At 39.1% G+C, this 19,599-nt stretch overlaps 1 protein-coding gene and 1 pseudogene across 3 annotated transcripts in view; one reads left to right on the top strand and one right to left on the bottom strand.

Annotated features, from left to right (window-relative positions):
* PIK3C3 (phosphatidylinositol 3-kinase catalytic subunit type 3) overlaps positions 1–19,599 on the top strand; it is a 151,804-nt gene that overhangs the window by 111,219 nt on the left and 20,986 nt on the right. For all 3 annotated transcript variants that reach the window (XM_008261249.4, XM_070049904.1, XM_070049905.1), the window contains one exon: positions 9,101–9,269. In XM_008261249.4, the coding sequence (XP_008259471.1) occupies positions 9,101–9,269 (169 nt within the window). The remainder of the gene's footprint in view (positions 1–9,100; positions 9,270–19,599) is intronic.
* Positions 11,543–11,669, bottom strand: LOC127492505 (U2 spliceosomal RNA; annotated as a pseudogene).

The raw sequence follows: 19,599 nt of genomic DNA, 5'->3' as shown, positions 1-19,599 counted from the left end.
GAGGATGAATTTTCTTAAAACATTAATAGCCTCTTTCAAAAAACATGGCTTTTTGAACTTGCAAAGCATAATAATGGTTTCATTGTTCAATACTGAATCTTTAATGGCTTATAATTAAGCAGTAATCTTGTTCTTTGAGAATTTTCTTACAAGAAGGATGGAAATATATCTTTCATTTACAAGCAATGATGCATAACCAACGTTGGAATTCCAGTAATGCCTGCAATGAAAGGGAGAAAATTGGAGCTAAGTTTCCTTTTAAAAGCATGGAGCAATTTAAATAACCCATGTGTGAGGACAATTTTGTTTCAAAAACTGAATCACTAATCTGCTCAAGTGTTGGGCACCATTAGGGATTATACTGGCTAAAAAAATGTTATTTTATACTTAGTTAGATGGAGGAAACATATTCAGGTGAAGGCCATGGAATCTTTAACAGAAGTTTATTATAGCTTTTTCTCAACTCACGGTGAATTAAAATGATAGAATACCCTTTGGTCTTTAAGAAATTAGGAGATGATATTTTCTAGTGAGTACTGCAGTTACTCAATTCCTAATTCTAAAACTGCTTCTGTTATTGAAAAGATGTCTTTCTTTCCTCTTACCCTTCCTCACTCCCTTCCATCAATTCTTTTTTTTTTTTATAGAAAACTTTCATTTAATAAATATAAATTTCAAAAGTACAACTTTTGGATTATAGTGGTTCTTCCCCCCATAACCACCCTCCCACCTGCAAACCATCCCATCTCCTACTCCCTCTCCCATCTCATCCCATTCTTCATTAAGATTCAGTTTTAATTATCTTTATATACAGAAGATCAACTCTATACTAAGTAAAGATTTCAACAGTTTGAACCCAAACAAAGTATAAAGTACTGTTTAAAGACTAGTTTTACTGTTAATTCTCATAGTACAACACATTAAAGTCAGAGGTTCTACATGAGTAGCAAGTGCACAATGACTCCTGTTGTTGATTTAACAATTGACACTCTTTATTTATGACGTCACTAATCACTTGAGGCTGTTATCATGAACTGCCAAGGCTATGGAACCTTTTGAGCTTACAGACTGAGACCTTATTTAGACAAGGCCATAATCAAAGTGGAAGTTCTCTCCTCCATTCAGAAAAGGGTACCCCCCTCATTGATGGGCTGTTCTTTCCACTGGGATCTCACTTACAGACATCTTTCATTTAGATCATTTTTTGCCACAGTGTCTTGGCTTTCCATGCCTGAGAAACTCTCATGGACTTTTTAGCCAGATCTGAATGCCTTAAAGACTGATTCTGAGGCCAGAGTGCTGTTTTGGGCATTTGTCATTCTATGAGCTTGCTGTGTATACTGCTTCCCATGTTGGACCATTCTCTTATTTTTAATTCTATCAATTATTATTAGCAGACACTGATCTTATTTGTGTGATCCTTTTGATACATAATCCTATCATTATGATCAGCTATGAACTTAAACTGATCACTTTAACTAGTAAAATGGCATTGGTACCTGCCAACTTAATGGGATTTGGACTCCCCTGGCAAGTTTTTAGCTTTACCCTTAGGAGTAAGTCCGAAGGAGTGTGTGCCGAACTGTATATCTCCTCCCTCTCTTATTCCCACTCTTATATTTAACAGGGATCACTTTTCAGTTAAATTTAAACACCTAAGAATAACTCTGTGTTAATTAAAGAGTTCAACCAATGGTATTAAGTAGGAAAAGAAAATACTAAAAAGAATAAAATGGTAAGCTGTTCCTCAACAGTCAGGACAAGGGCTGTTCAAGTTGTTGCTTCTCATAGTGTCAGTTTGACTTCTGCAGGTTTCCTTTTAGGTGCTCAGTTATCACCGATTAGGGAGAACATATGATATTTGTCCCTTTGGGACTGGCTTAATTTACTCATCATGATTCCTCCATTTTGTTACAATTGACCAGATTTCATTTTTTTTTTTTACCAATGTGTAGTATTCCATAGAGTACATATCCCATAATTTCTTTATCTAGTCTTCTGTTGAAGGAAAATTAGATTGATTCCATGTCTTAGCTATTATGAATTGAGCTGCAATAAATATTGAGGTGCAGATAGCTCTTTTATTTGCCAATTTAATTTCCCTTGCGTGAATTCCAAAAAGTGGGATGGTTGGGTTGTGTGGTAGGGCTATATTCAAATTTCCGAGGTATCTCCAAGCTGTCTTTCATAGTGGCTTTACCAGTTTGCATTCCCACCAACAGTGGATTAGTGTCTCTTTTTCCCCACATCCTTGACAGCATCTGTTGTTAGTTCATTTCTGTATGTGAGCCATTCCAACTGCGGTGAGGTGAAACCTCATTGTGGCTGTGATTTGCATTTCTCTGATGGCTAGTTTTCCTGAACATGTTTTCATGTGTCTGTTGACCATTGGATTTCCTCTTTTGAAAAATGTCTGTTTAGATCCTTGGCCCATCTCTTATGTGGGTTGTTTGTTTTGTTGTTGTGGAGTTTCTTGATCTCTTTGTAGATTCTGGTTATTAATCCTTTATCAGTTGCATAATTTGCAAATATTTTTTTCCATTCTGTCGGTTGCCTCTTCACTTTCCTGACTATTTATTTTGCAGTACAGAAACTTCTCAATTTGATGTAATCCCAATTGTTAATTTTGGCTTTGACTGCCTGTGCTTCTGGGGTGTTTTCCAAGAAGTCTTTGCCTGTGCCTGTGTCTTGCAAGGTGATCTTTGTTCTTTCTCAGCCATGGCATTGCCTGTGTATACAAAGGCTGCTGATTTTTGTGCATTGATTTCATATCCTGCTACTTTGCCAAACTCTTCTATGAGTTCCAATAGTCTCTTAGTAAAGCTCTTTGGATCTCCTAAATAAAGAATCATATCATCTGCAAAGAGGGATAGTTTGAGTTCTTCCTTCCCAATTTGTATCCCTTTAATTTCTTTTTCTTGCCTAATGGCTCTGGCTAAAACTTCCAGAACTATATTGAATAGCAGTGGTGAGAGTGGGCATCCCTGTCTGGTACCAGATCTCAGTGGAAATGCTTCCAACTTTTCCCCATTCAATAGGATGCTGGCCATGGGTTTTTCATAAATTGCTTTGATTGTATTGAGGAATGTTCCTTCTATACCCAATTCACTTAGAGTTTTCATCATGAAAGGATTTTGTATTTTATCAAATGCTTTCTCTGCATCTATTGAGAAAATCACATGGTTTTTCTTCAGTTTGTTAATGTGGTGTATCACATTGATTGATTTGTACACATTGAACCATCCCTGCATGCCAGGGATAAATCCCACTTGGTCTGGGTGTATGATCTTTCGATGTATTGTTGCATTCTATTGGCCAGAATTTTATTGAGGATATTTGCATCTGTGTTCATCAGGGAAATTGGTCTGTAATTTTCTTTCAATGCTGTATCTTTTTTAGGCTTAGGAATTAAGGTGATGCTGGTTTCATAGAAAGAATTTGGGAAATTCCATCTTTTTCAGCTGTTTTGAATAGTTTGAAAAGAATTTGAGTTAGTTCTTCTTTAAGTGTCTGGTGGACTTCAGCAGTGAATCCATCCGGTCCAGGGCTTTTCTTTTTTGGGAGTACCTTTATTATTGATTCAATTTCTGACTTGGTTATTGGTCTGTTTAGGTTTTCTATGTCTTCATGGTTCAATTTAGGTAGGTTGTATGTGTCCAGGAATCTATCCAATTCTGCTAGATTTCCCAGTTTGTTGGCATACAACTCTTTGTAGTAATTTCTGATGACTCTTTATTTCTGTGGTGTCTGTTGTTACACTTCCTTTTTCATCTCTAATTTTATTGAATTGAGTATTCTTTCTTTTTTTCGTTAGTAGGTCCAAAGGTGTGTGAATTTTGTTTATTTTTTCAAAAAGCAGCTCTTTATTTGACTGATCTTTTTTTAAAAAGATTTATTTTATTTATTTGAAAGTCTGAGTTACACAGAGAGAGGAGAGGCAGAGTAGAGAGAGGTCTTCCATCCGATGGTTCACTCCCCAATTGGCCACAACGGCTGGAGCTGTGCTGTTCCGGAGCCAGGAGCTTCCTCCGGGTCTCCCACGCGGGTGCAGGGTCCCAAGGACTTGGGCCATCGTCTCCTGCTTCCCCAGGCCATAGCAGAGAGCTGGATCGGAAGAGAAGCAGCCGGGACTCGAACCGGCGTCCATATTGGATGCTGGCGTTTCAGGCCAGGGCTTTAACCCACTGAGCCACAGCACTGGCCCCCTTTGCTGATCTTTTGTAATTTTTTTTTATTCAATTTTGTTGAATTCTTCTTTAATTTTAATTATTTCTCTTTTCCTACTAGTTGTGGGTTTGATTTGCTGTAGTTTTTCTAGATACTTGAGATGCATTGATAGCTCATTTATTTGGTGCTTTTCCAATTTCTTGATGTAGGCACCCATTACTATAAGCTTTCCTCTTAACACTGCTTTTGCTGTATCCCATAAGTTTTGGTATGTTGTTTACTTATCTTCATTTGCTTTCAGAAAGTTTTTGATTTCTCTTTTGGTTTCTTCTATGACCCACTGTTCATTCAAGAGCATGTTTTTTAGTCTCCATGTGTTTTCATATGTTCTAAAGATTCCTGAGTTGCTGATTTACAGCTTCATTCCATTGTCATCTGAGAAAATGCATGGTATGATTTTGATTTTTCTGAATTTACTGAAACTTGCTTTATGGCCTAGTGTGTGGTCAATCCTAGAGAAAGTTCCATGTACTGCTGAGAAGAATGTGTCTTCTTCAAGTATAGGATGAAAAGTTCTGTAGATATCTGTTAGATGCATTTGGGCTATAGGGTTGATTAAATCTCCTATTTCCTTATTGATTTTCTGTCTGGTTGATCTATCCTTTGCTGAAAGTGGAGTATTGTAGTCTCCCAATACTATTGTATTGGAGTCTAAGTCCCCCTTTAGATCCATTAACATATCTTAAATAGCCCGATGTCCTGTAATTAGGTGCATATATGTTTATAATAGTTATATCTTTCTGTTGAATGGAACTCTTGATCATTATATAGTTCCTCTCTTTGTCTCTTAACAATTTTTTTAATTATAGTCTAGTCTATTTTGTCTTATATTAAGATGGCTATGCCAGCTCTTTTTTTTTGGTTTCTGTTGGCATGGAATATCTTTTTCCAACCTTTCAATTTAGTCTACATGCACCTTTGTTGGAAAGGTGTTTCTTGTAAGCAGCACGTACATGGGTTTTGTTTTTTATTCCATTCAGCCAGTCTGTAACTTTTAATTGGAAAGTTGAGGCCATTTACATTCAATGTGACTGTTGGTAAGTAGTGACTTCACCCTGCCATTTTTCCCAAGATATTTTTAATTTATACTTTGAACTTTCTGTGATCTTTTACTGAGAGATTTTCTTCCTTTACCTTCTTTCATATTGATGACTGTGTTTCTGTATTTCTGTGTGTAACACATCTTTAAGCATCTTTTGCAAGCCTGGACGAGTTGTGACAAATTCTTTCAATTTCTATTTTCTATGAAAGGTCTTTATTTTACCTTCATTCACAACTGAGAGCTTTGCAGGTTATAATATTCTGGGATGACAGTTTTTTTCTCTCAGGACTTGGGCTGTATCTCACCATTCTCTCCTAGCCTTCAGTGTTTCTGAAGAGAAGTCAGCTGTGAGTCTAATTGGAGATCCTCTGAAAGTAATCTGGTGCTTCTCTCTTGCACATTTTAGAATCTTTTCTTTATGTTTCACTGTGGTCAGTTTGATTACAATGTGTCATGGCGAGGATCTTTTCTGCTCATGTCTATTGGGACTTCTGTGTGCTTCCTGTACTTGGACGTCTCTTTCTTTGTCCAAACCTGGGAAGTTTTCTGCTAGTGTCTCACTAAAAAGGCTTTGTAATCCTTTCTCTCTCTCTCCATGCCTTCATGAACTCTTAGAACCTGAATGCTGGGTTTTTTAAAAGTATCCTGTAGATTCTCAACAATATTTTTTAGATTTCTAATTTTTTCTTCTTGACTTTGGTTTGACTGCATACTTTCCTGTGTTCTTTCTTCTAAGTCTGATGTTCTGTCTTCTGCCTCACTGATTCTATTTTTAATGCTCTCAACTTCATTTTCTATTTGTTCTATTGAATTCTTCATTTCATTTTGATTTCAGTATTTCAGTGTCATGTTCTATTGAATTACTCATTTCATTTTGATTCCTCTTGAAGTTTTAAATTTTGTGAGAGCAGTTTTCTTTCATGTCCTGCATGGATTTCAGGAGTTCCTGCGTTTGCTTTGGATTATTTCTAAGTAACTTTATCATCATTTTTTTGAGTTCCATTTCTTGCATTTCTTCTGTCTCATCATCTTCATAATCTTGTGTTGAAATGTCGTGTTCTTTTGGAAGCATAATGTTGTCTTCCTTATTGTTTCTTGGGTTGTTGCACTTGTTGTTTGGCATTTGTGGAGACACTTGTTGGTTTCTTCTTTTTATTATTATTTTTTTATGCTCTGGTGGCTTTTATCCTTATACTATGGCTCTCTAGTTAAGTGGACTGTCTGCTTTCACTCAGTCTCTAAAGGCTTGTAGGAGGCGTGGCCAGAGAGCTCTGTTCAGTTCTCCAGGGTTAAGGGCATGCCTAAGGTGACACACCAGGTTTGGCATGGTAAATCTCTCTCTTTTTTTCAATCAAAAGGGAAGTAATTCTGCTCAGCTGAGCTCTTCTTGAGGGAGACCAGTACCTAAGTGCTAGCCCCAGTGGGTATAATATTTGTCTGTTTTGTCCCAAGGACCACACAAAGGATCTGTGCAGTCCTCAGTGTAAGTTCAGATTCCCCAGCAATGTCTTTTACCCGGTAACCAAGGCCCTCCATAGCTTGTGGCGTCTCCCACCGAGACTGCTCAAAGTCTCAGCCACACTGTGAGTTCTCCCACACATCTTCAGTTTTGTTTTTTTTTTTCAAAGCCCCAGTTCAGAAGCTTCACATAGTCAGAAGCTCCCAGCCCCCTGTTACTTCTCCCCACGAGTCAGGAGTCTCTGCTTGGCTGACTGCTGGCACAGACATGAGGTGGTGCAACTGTTACAATGTCCAAAATGATGCCTGCTCTATTGGCTTGTATGCCTTTAAAAGGTGATTGGAGAGACTTAGTCTATTGCACTTTCCCCCATGGGGCTTCAAGCCTCCTTCCCTCTAGGCTCTTCCTGCCACTTTTTTGCCAGTGTCTCAGGCTACCGCAGTTTCGTCTCACCTCACTTTCCAGCACTGGTGTGGAGGCTCTCGGCTATTGGAGTCCCAAGCCGTGGGCGCCCACACCCTCCATTTAGATCTAGCATGTTCCTGTAATTTCGGTAGAGCTTTCTGTGCTGTTTTTTCCCTAACTCTTCCTTGATATTACACTATCTCCACTTTTTTAAAAACTGTCTTCTCCCGGACTAGATCAGTAAGCTCCCTCCCTATTCTGCCATCTTGGAACTGCCCCTTCCATCATTTCTTCCTTCCTTTCCTTCCCTGTCTCCCTCTCCCTCTCTTTCTTTCTCTCTGCCTAAGAGGAAAAAAAAAGGGTTGGGGGAAGAGATAGAGAGGTGGATCTTTCATCTGCTCATGTGTTGGTTTACCTCCCAAATGCCCACAGCATCTGGGCTAGGCTAAAGCCCAGAGTCAGGAACCTCATCCTAGTATCCCATATGGATGGCAGGAGCCCAGGTATTTAAGTTCTCTTCAGCTGCTTTCTCAGCAGCATTAGGAAGGAGCCAGGACTCCTATGTAGAATGCCAGGATTGCGTGCTGCATTGTAACTTGTTGCTCCCCAGTGCTGTCTCCTTCCTTATATTTTTAAAATCAGTCTCCCGCTGGAATTCTGGTGAGGTATATAGATCTTTCCAAAACTGCATTTCATTATGCTTAAGAGACTACTGAAGTCCATTTTTGGACTCTGAAAAGGTATTCTACAGTCATGCGTGATACATAAATTTCTTAAATGGAAATGAAACCCCTCATGTTGACGTAGTTTATAATCTTAAATAATGTATAACATAAAACCTCATACTACTATATGACCATTATTCTGTAACTGTACAGTGAAGACATTTATAAATTTATACATTAAATTTGTATTGCCAATTAATAAAGTTTAATTCAACATTAGCATGAGAGATCATGTAATATTTAAACTAAATTGCCACTTTCAGTATGAAAATAGTACAGATCCTTTAGAGTGAATTTGAGTTGTATCCTTTTATCATCTTCTACATGGAAATTCTATGACAACTTTTTTGTGCTTGAACTGCTTTAAAATTTTTAGTTATGGATTGCACTTGGCTCAAACTGTAGCATGAGAAATTTGTTACAAGATTCTATGTGGGGAGCAACTCGGACTAGACTAAGTTACTCGAATTAAGACTTATTCTATGCATCTGCTCTCCCACAATATGGCGCTGAGAAGGGAGTAAACAGCTTCTACACAGCTGCCTCTCGCCAATTTGATTGACTGAGCTGCAGGAGCTGATCTTGCTCCTGATTGGAGGAGAGCAGCGTACTCGGCGTGTGGGTAGCAGAGTTGGGATTGGTGGAAGAGGACTATAAAGGAGGAGAGAGACAACATGCACCAGGAACATCTATCTGAAGGAACACCTGAGCAGCCCCCGAGAGAGCCGGCCGGCGGTGTGCCGCTCCCCTGCGGAAGTGGGGAAAGTGGCAGGGGGAACCGCCCTTCCACGGAGGTGGAAGGGACGGTAGCCAACCTGGGAAGAACCAGCAGCAAACCTGGGAAGGGCCGAGCAGACAAAAGAACAGCGCAGGGTCCTGTGTCGTTCCTCCGCGAAGAGGGGGAGCGACAATTCTACTTTTGGCTGATACCTTAAAGTATTACCTGGGTTTTGACTGTCTGAGTCTGGACACCTAAAAACAGAGAATACATTTTTAAATTAATGTTACCATGGAATGATTTTTAAGCATGGTTTCATCTGAATGAATGTGAGTTAAAATGAACTAAATGTGCTCTGAAGGCTACTGCCTATTCTGGAATTAGAAAATCAAACCTTGTAATAGGTTTCATCATGAACTAAATACTCTTTGCATAGACATACTGCCTATATGATTATGTGATGTATTCCTTTCCTAGTTCTTTAAATTAATTCTTGAAACAATGAATTTCTTGTCAACATCCAGGAAAACTCTTCCACATAGACTTTGGATATATTTTGGGTCGAGATCCAAAGCCTCTTCCTCCTCCAATGAAGCTGAATAAAGAAATGGTAGAAGGAATGGGGGGCACACAGAGTGAACAGTACCAGGAGTTCCGTAAACAGTGTTATACAGCTTTTCTCCACCTCAGGAGGTAAGTTGATTTGCTCAGTATAGAGAATTTTGATAAATTTCTTTGCTAGAGCAAGAATGGGAGTTTTCAGATGTATATATTTGTTAGCATTACTCTTGTTTTCAGAAAAACTCAGGCTATAATATTTCCAAATAATCATTTGATACCAATTTTTGATAAACGACCTGATATCAAAGGAAAACCAGATAAAATTTCTTGCTCTGCCATTTGCTATCTCATAGCTGCATCCTACCCATTGGGAAGCTGGTGTTGTACAAGATAGCACACAAGAAGGCTTCACATCATTTAAGTGAAGCATTTGGTGTGTACTTTGACAATATTGGGATATAGACAGAGTGAAGAAACTGTGTCATTCACATATCCCTGAAGGCAGTCTTGGAGGATTGCAATCACCCTGCTGGGTTGTTTTTCTTCTTTCTACATGGTTTCCCATTTCTTTTTGAAAGAATGAAGGATTTATCTTATTTAGAATGGATTTATTGAAATTTTAAAGGTTTATGTAATTTTTGAAACTCAGAGTTAGGGAGACAGAGAGAGAGAGAAAGATCTTCCATCCACTGGTTCTTTCCACAATGGCCAGGGCTGAGACAGGCTAGAGCCAGGAACCAGGAGCTTCATCTAGGTCTCCCACGTGGGTGTCAGGGACCCAAACACTTGGGCTCTCCTCTGCTGCTTTCCCAGTTCATTAGCAGGGAGCTGGATCAGAAGTAGAGCAGATGGGACACCCACAGGCGTCACAGGCAGTGGTGTCATCCACTGTGCCGCAATACCAGTCCCCATGTTTGTTACATTTAAATTGTAACTGCTGATTAGTAAAAAATGACAGGATCAGCCTGACCATGCAAAATGAATTTTCTTAGTCAAGCAGAAAATCCCAGCTCAGGAGACATCATAACCTTGCATGCTCTTCAGGAAAAAATATAGCCAGTAGACCATGAGTTTCCTAATCATGCAGGCTCTGTCATCCAACCATTTTCAGTACCTTTTGTTTTGTTAGTTAAGCTGTATTAACTTATACTTCTTTTTGTAACCTCACTTACTTATATATTATGTGAAACACAGACACTCTGTATCTTTGTTGAATGATAACTCTAATTTGTATGAAAACCCTCAGAATTTCTGCTTTAGTTCTGTAGGTAGGCCTTGTTCCTGGGTGATATTGATGTTGCTGGTCCCAGGAAATGGGCTGTTCTGTGTTAATCATGTTTCATATTTGCAGTGAGTAGCTTTTCTTTTTTTTATGTCTTTTTTTTTTATCTTTTATTTAGTAGATATAAATTTCCAAAGTACAATTTATGGATTACAATGGCTTTTTCCCCCCATAACTTCCCACCCCCCCACAACCTTCCCATCTCCCACTCCCTCTCCCATTCCATTCACATCAAGATTCATTTTCGATTATCTTTATGTACAGAAGATCAATTTAGTATATATTAAGTAAAGATTTCATCAGTTTGCCCCCACACGGAACACAAATTGCCAAATACTGTTTGAGCACTAGTCATATCATTAATTCACATCGAACTACACATTAAGGACAGAGATCCTACATGGGAAGTAAATGCACAGTGACTCCTGTTGTTGACTTAACAAATTGACACTCTTGTTTAAGGCGTCAGCAATCTCCCCAGGCTCTAGTCATGAGTTGCCAAGGCCATGGAAGCCCCCTGAGCTTGCCGACTTTGATCTTATTTTGACAAGGCCTAAACAGCACTCTGGCCTCAGAATCGGCCCTTGAAGCATTTGGATCTGGCTGAAGAGCCCATGAGAGTAGTTTAGGCATGGAAAGCCAAGACACTCTGGCAAAAAAAAAAAAAAAAAAAAAGGACCTAAATGAAAGATCTCTGCGCGTGAGATCCTAGTAGAAAGAACGGGCCATCAAAGAAGGAGGTACCTTTCTCTGAAGGGAGGAGAGAACTTCCACTTTGACTATGGCCTTGCAGTGAATAGCTTTTCATTGTAAACTCAGTGTCTTCCACGTGTCCCAGATTCTCTAATACGCATTTTACTCACATCCTTTGCGTGGAAGAATGGCTCAGTTTTACTCCTCTGAAATACTCAAAGAATAATGAAAAAAATCAGTGTTTTTTTGATTTGCTTGGTAGTGCTTCATAGAGATGAGAGTTCTACTTTAACTTGTGGGAATTTTAGTTGAAATAGTCATAGCCTCTAGGGAACTACATGGAACCGTGGCTATCTCAGTGATGAAACAAGCGGATATGGAATAATATTCTTAGAAATGTCCAAGAGAACTCAAAGCAGGAGAGAAACAATGTGGTTTATAAACTATCACTGGAAATGGATTAGTAATGATTTTGTTGAGAGGGAAAACAGCGGAAGGTTATTAATGTAGAGCCAAAGTTACTACACTTGATCTTAGCCAAAAGGCTGAGAAGCAATGTATGCAGAGCTAAAGTTAACTTTCTCTGTACAAAGAAAAGTCACAGGAGATTTAATCTAAATCTTCAGATAAATTTTCATGAAAATTTTCTATTGTTAAATTTCTTTTCTTTTTTTTTTTTTTTTTTTTTTTGACAGGCAGAGTTAGTGAGAGAGAGACAGACAGAGAGAAAGGTCTTCCTTCCGTTGGTTCATCCAACGGATGGCCGCTATGGCCAGTGCACTGTGCCGATCCGAAGCCAGGAGCCAGGTACTTCCTCCTGGTCTCCCATGGGGGTACAGGGCCCAAGGACTTGGGCAATCCTCCACTGCCTTCCCAGGCCACAGCAGAAAGCTGGACTGGAAGAGGAGCAACTGGGACAGAACCAGCGCCCCAACCGGGACTAGAGCCCAGGGTGCCGGCGCCGCAGGCAGAGGATTAGCCTAGTGAGCCGTGGCACCAGCCATTAAATTTCTTAATTTGAGAGGTAGAAAAATAAAGAGGAGAAAGAGAGAGACTGACAGAGCTACCATCCACTGGTTCACTCCATGGAAATGCCTGCTTTATCCTAGGCTGGGCTAGGTTAAAGCCAGGGGCCAGAAACTTCAGTCCTGGCTCCCACATTAGTAGCAGAAAAACTACTTGAGCCATCACCTGCTGCCTTCCAGGGTACACATTAGCAGTAAGCTGGAATTGGGAGCAGAGCTGGGACTCAAACCCCAAGCACTTCAGCATAACATTTAGATATCCTAACCTGTATCTTAACCACTAGGGTGATTACCTGTACCCTATTTTTTATTTTTAAAAATTTTACTGCACTTCAGTTAAGATCAGCTATACCCTAATATTTTGAGCAGTATTTATTTTTTTAAGAATTTTCAGAAGTTTTATTTATTTGAGAAGCAGAGATAGAGAAAAAAATACAGAGAGGGTCCACTCATTGACTGACCAAATGCTCATTATGGCTGCATCTGGACAAGCCAAATACAGGAGCTGGGAACACAATCCACATTACCCAGGTAGGAGACAGGAATCCAATTATGTCACCTATCACTGTCGTCTGCCAGGGTCTAAGTTGTTAGGAGCCAGAGCTAGGAATCAGACCTAGGTTCTCTGATGTTGGATGCTGGTGGCTTAATTGCGAGGCTAAACACTCACTCCAACATATTTTCAAATGTTGAGTTTTAGAGTATGATGCAGTTACTTTTAAAATTTACTTTTAAGGCATAAGAATTAATCTGGCAGTTAAAAAACGTTTTTAGACTTTATATTTGACATTTTCTATTTGTGGAGGTTTTTTTTTTTTTTTTTTTTTTTTTAAACTTTTATTTAATGCATATAGTTTTCCAAAGTACGACTTATGGATTACAATGGCTTCCCCCCCATACCGTCCCTCCCACCCACAACCCTCCCCTTTCCCACTCCCTCTCCCCTTCCATTCACATCAAGATTCATTTTCGATTATCTTAATATACAGAAGATCAGCTTAGTGTACATTAAGTATGGATTTCAACAGTTTGCTCCCTCACAGAAACATAAAGTGAAAAATAATAGATGATTTTTTTTAAATGATGATGAAATCAGAGCAGACCTATTGTCATGTTTAATCCCAGTGAGAGTCAAGTTGGGAATTGATAATTTCTTTTCTTTTTTTTTTTTTTTACAGAGGATCAGTTTAGTATGCATTAAGTAAGGATTTCAACAGTTTGCACCCCCATTGAAACACAAAGTGAAATATATTGTTCGAGTACTCGTTATAGCATTAAATCTCCATGTACAGCACATTAAGGATAGAGATCCTACATGAGGAGTAAGTGCACAGTGACTCCTGTTGTTGACTTTACCAATTGACACTCCTGTCTATGGCATCAGTAATCTCCCTATGCTCCAGCCATGAGTTTCCAAGGCTATGGAAGCCCTCTGAGTTCTCCGACTCTTATCTTGTTTAGACAAGGTCATAGTCAAAGTGGAGGTTCTCTCCTTCCTTCAGAGAAAGGTACCTCCTTCTTTGAAGACCTGTTCTTTCCACTGGGATCTCACTCGCAGAGATCTTTTGCCAGAGTGTCTTGGCTTTCCATGCCTGAAATACTCTCATGAGCTTTTCAGCCAGCTCCGAATGCCTTTAGGGCTGATTCTGAGGCCAGAGTGCTATTTTAGGACATCTGCCATTCTATGAGTCTGCTGAGTATCTCACTTCCCATGTTGGATCACTCTCCCCTTTATTTACTCCATTAGTTAGCGTTAGCAGGTACTAGACTTGTCTATGTGCTCCCTTTGACTCCCAGTCCCTTCACCATGACCAACTGTGAACTGAAACTGATCACCTGGAACAGTGAGATGGCATTGGTACATGCCACATCGATGGGATTGAATTGGAATCCCCTGGTATGCTTCCAACTCCACCACTTGGGGCAAGTCAGCCTGAGCATGTCCCAAATTATACATCTCTTCCCTCTCCCATTCCCACCACCATGTTCAACAGGGATCACATTTCAGTTAATTTTCAACACTTAAGAATAACTGTGCATCAATTACAGATCTAAACCAGTCATATTAAGTAGAACAGATAAAAAAACTACTAAGAGGGATAATGTATTAAGTTGTTCATTAACAGTCAGGGCTATGCTGATCAAGCCACCATTTCCCATAGTGTCCACCTCACTCCAACAGGTTTCCCTCTTGGTGTTCAGTCAGTCGTCACCGATCAGGGAGAGCATATGGTATTTGTCCCTTTGGGACTGGCTTATTTCACTCAGCATGATGTGTTCCAGATTCCTCCATTTTGTTGCAAATGACTGGATTTCGTTGTTTCTTACTGCGGTATAGTATTCTAAAGAGTACATATCCCATAATTTCTTTATCCAGTCTATCGTTGATGGGCATTTAGGTTGGTTCCAGGTCTTAGCTATTGTGAATTGAGCTGCAATAAACATTAGGGTGCAGACCTCTTTTTTATTTGCCAATTTAAATTCCTTTGGGTAAATTCCAAGGAGTGGGATGGCTGGGTCGAACGGTAGGGTTATCTTCAGGTTTCTGAGGAATCTCCAGACTGACTTCCATAGTGGCTTGACCAGTTTGCATTCCCACCAACAGTGGGTTAGTGTCCCTTTTTCCCCACATCCTCGCCAGCATCTGTTGTTGGTAGATTTCTGCATGTGAGCCATTCTAACTGGGGTGAGGTGAAACCTCATTGTGGTTTTGATTTGCATTTCCCTGATTGCTAATGACCTTGAACATTTTTTCATGTGCCTGTTGGCCCTTTGGATTTCCTCTTTATTTGGAGGTTTTAGGTATGAACAACTACCTTCTTTTATGATATTTGTTGATTACTGATTAGCTTTTTCAACAAGAAGGCCATGGAATCACAGAAGCAGAGCAGGCTCTTTTGAACTCAATTATGAATGGTTACAACTGTTCAGATTTTGAGACCAACTTTAATGGTATAGTGATTTTCATGTAACAAAATATGTCCTCTCTTCTCAGTACATATAATACCAGCAATTGTACATTTATTTTTACATTGCCATCATAATAGTAACACTGAAATACTTTAAAGTATTCAAGGTAAACTTAACTCTTTTAAATTGGATGTTAATGTCAAATACCATATTAGACACCGTTGACACAAAGATGACCTTACATTTTTTGGTCATGAATTTTACCATATAAAGTGGAAATGCATTTAACTGTATCAGGTAAGGTTCTTATATTGTCTTAATGCTTGCTGAGTCACCAAACATCAGTACTACCTTTCATCATTAACTAAATGATTCCCCATTTTTTTTTAAAGATTTATTTATTTATTTGAAAGTCAGAGTTACAGAGAGAGGTAGAGACAGAGAGAGGTCTTCTATCCACTGGTTCACTCCCCAGATGGCTGCAGTGGCCAGAGCTGCACCGATCCAAAGCCAGGAGCCAGGAGCTTCTTTCCCACGTGGGTGCAGGGGCCCAAGGACTTGGGCCATCTTCTGCATTGCCAGCCATAGCAGAGAGCTGGACTGGAAGAGGAGCAACCGGGACTAGAATTGGCACCCATTCGGGATGCTGGTGCTTCAGGCCAGGGCTGCGCCAAAACTCCCTGGGCCAAAGTGCCAGCCCCAGATTTCCCCTTCTTAAAGTAGTATACTTATTAAATAACTATTTGGATTCAACTCTGATATTTGCCATATATAAAACATATGAAATGTAGGAAAAATAGCCCTCTGAAATAATGTTAAGACCCTAATCTCATATAGTGAATTACATTTTTATTTTCAGTATTGAATATTTTTCTTGAAAAATTTAAACCATTTTGTATGACTAGCATGAAGGTTTGTAGTAACATGAGTAAAACAGAGTATGTTTTCCTTCAATGATGTGCTTCTTTAAAGAAAAATCAAATTATTTCTTGTCCTTTTACCATCTTCGTCTAGACTTCATTTTGCTTACTTCCCTACACTATCATTTTTTTTTAACTTTGACCTTATGTTGCTTTTTAATATTGGTTTTAAAGACTTTCAGTAACCTTTACATCTTATTTAACAAATATATAATTTGTTTTGGTTTATTAAGTCTTAAAGGCAAAATGCAGGTTAATGACAACAGATGTAAAAGATTAATACAGTTAAGGTAGTGACAAATCATCCACAAAGTATTTAAGCTTCTTACAGAATGTTCCATTTGTATTTCATTCTTTGTCTTTGCTATAACAATAGAAGTATGGATGGTTAAACTTGCAGATAATCCGGAAAACATTGATATTTGCTTTTGTGAAATGAAACACACACTCTGCCTTTGTAAAGACAGACATTTTAACATAGATCCTGCCAGCCTAACAAAATAACATGGGGAACTGATTGCGAGAGACAGTTCTGAGAACTCCCCATGTCAGTCGAATGGGCAATCAGATTTCCTCTCTTTGTGTTACTCTTGGATAGATTTCTTAGGATTCCTCCGTGGCTAGATGGGAAGAAGCTATGTAATCAACAAAGCAGAGTGTGAATAATTGAGGGTTAATTAAAACAATATCTTTTTTTATTTTCCCCTAATGTCATATGCCCATCTGGCTGTATTCTGCTAACTATATCCCTTACAACCTACTCAGGTAAATCATCTTTATTCTCACAGAGAAGGCCTTGTTGCCCCTCCAGCTGCTTAATACCTCTTCCAAACTATTTCTTTACTTGTCCCTTGTAGGAGAAAAACGTAGACACATCTAACTCCATTAAAGACCATACCATCAGATATGTTACCCACTATCAACCATCAGCTGCTGACCTTCCCATCATTCCTATTCATTGAAAATTTTCATTATCTTTTCCTTTACTGTTAGTGTGACCTCAGTATCCAAGATGATAGTCCAGCCATGCACTGGTCTCTTGAGGTTTTGTCTTCTTCACATAGTGCCTGTATCTAATCAATACTGGTAAATATTGTCTTCCAAAATCTCAGTCCCAAGCTTTCTGTTCTCTGAGCAATGCTTTGTACCCTTACAACTCATTTACTTCATATTCTCACTTTTTTCTTTTCCCTACTAGACTTTTGTTCCAAAATGTAATCATTCTTATTGCCCTTTCCTCTAAACTTTATCTCAGACATTTGTATCCTGTCCTATGGCTTCACCTGCTGAAACCCCAACCCGGTTCTTCTTCCTATGTCATGTCTCCTTCTGTGTCATGCATACACAGCAACAGCTGTATGCTCCTGAAGAAAATCCAACGATTGTGTTGTGCTCACTACTGATTTTAAACCACTGGTTCTCAGCTTGGAGCTATTTTGTACTCCCTCCTCCCCTTGGGTCACATTTGGCAATATCTGGAGACATTTTTGATCATCACAACTGATGATTGTTACAGACATCAAGGGGGAGAGGCCAAGGGTATTGCTAAAAATTGTACTTCTACCCTGTTTCTCCACTCTCTACTGTAATAAATCTTTCTGTCTCCACTTGCCTTCTTTTCTTCAACCTTCTGCAGTAAGGTTTTCCATTCCAGTTATGCTACCAAAACTAATTCTATCAAGATAAATAGTTATAAATTCCAAACCTAATGTCCATTTTTGCTTCTTGGCAGATTATAACACAGTTGACCAGTCCTTTATTCCTGAAAATCTTTTCTTTCAACTTGGTGAAACCCACTGCCCTGTTTTCTTTTTGCCTCACTAGTCATTCATGCTTTTTTTTTTTTTTACTGTTTTCTTCCATCTTTCTAACCTCTGATAAACTATCCAGAAATCTCATTATCCTTATAAAGAGTTTTAGTTATGGATTGTTTCCCCCAAGCCCTCTTATCTGTTTTTATTCAGTCCTGTAACTTTAAATGTAACCCAAATACTGATGGCTTCAAATACCAGTTCTGATACCTCCTCTGAAATATATCTAACTGCCTACTTAGCATCTCTGCTCAAAATCTAGTGATCATGTCAAACTTAGTATGTCTAAATGGAATTCTCAGTTCTCCACCTAAAATCCGGTTCCTACTTGAGTCAAGCTTTTTTTTATTTTATTTTTTAAATTTTGGTGAAGAAATTAGAGTCCTGTTACTTATGGTCATGGTGACATTCAGTTCCTCTTTCTCCCTGTCTTCATTGATACTATTACTAAGTATTGGCTAGTCTGTCCACTCACCAAAACATAGCTGGATTGCTTCCATGTTGTTACTTTTCCACATGGAACTCTGTGATGTGGGTTCCCTACATCTACAAGATGACCAGTGAAAGCTTTTACAAATGTGTATCAGGGGGCCAGCATTATAGCACATCAAATTAAGCCATTAACTGTTACTGGCATCCCATATCAGAGTACCATTTTGAGTCCTAGATGCCCTGCTTCTAATCCAGTTTTCTGCTAATGTATCTGGGAAGGCAGTGGAAGATTTAGTCTGCTGCCACCCTTGTAGGAGACTTGGATGGAGCTCCTGGCTTCTGCCTTCACTCTGGCTCAGTTCTGACTATTGTGGACATTTGGGAAGTGAACCAATGGAAAAGCTCTATCTGCCTCCTCCTTTTTGTCTGTTGCTCTGCCTTTCTAAATAAATAAATGAAATTTAAAAATAAAGAATGCATTTCAGAATGTGTTACTCCACTCTTTAAATGCAATTAATTTTCAGTTCATTAAAAATAAAATTGTACCTCCCTAAGAGGATTTCTTCTCTCTCCACCCCATCAAGTCTCTGGCCAGTATCCCTGGTTTGTGTGTGTGTGTGTGTGTGTGTGTGTGTTTTCTCTTTCTTTTTAAAATCTTTTTGTCAGGCAACCTAAATAAAGTTAATCTTGCTTTTCAGTTTATTGTGCGAGTCCCCACCATGCTCCAGAATGTAAATTTCATGAGTGCAATACGAACCTTCTTAGTTCAGCTCACTACTATATCCCTACTGTATAGAATACTGTATGTAGCAAGTATAGTACTTGGGAAATATTTGATGGTGGAATGAATAAAATTACCATATAAATAGAAATAGAATAGCATCTGTCATATATTTTTATTAATTTTTCAAGGAAATCAGGAACCTAAAGATCCACTAAAGCTATTTAGCTGTTATACCTTTTTTAAAAGTATTAAGTGTTTTAGGGCCAATTTGATTACAAAGTAGAAGTTTTTTTTTTTTTTTTTTTAAGATTTATTTATTTATTTGAAAGTCAGAGTTACATAGAGAGAGAAAGAGGTCTTCCATCCGCTGGTTCACTCCCCAGTTGGCCACAATGGCTGGAGCTGTGCGGATCCAAAGCCAGGAGCTTCTTCCGGGTCTCCCACATGGGTACAGGAGCCCAAGGACTTGGGCCATCTTCTACTGCTTTGCCAGGCCATAGCAGAGAGCTGGATCAGAAGTGGAGTATCTGGGACTTGAACCGGTGCCTGTATGGGATGCCGGCACTGCAGGCAGCGGCTTTACCCATTATACCCTAGCACCGGCCCCAAGGTAGAAGTTTTTATTATAACCTCTCTTGATTTTCATCAGCAATAAAAATGATAAA

This window comes from Oryctolagus cuniculus, chromosome 10 (assembly GCF_964237555.1).
Source record: "Oryctolagus cuniculus chromosome 10, mOryCun1.1, whole genome shotgun sequence".
NCBI lineage: Eukaryota > Metazoa > Chordata > Mammalia > Lagomorpha > Leporidae > Oryctolagus > Oryctolagus cuniculus.
Note: the sequence above shows the minus strand (reverse complement) of the source record. Positions and strands in the feature narration are given on the sequence as shown.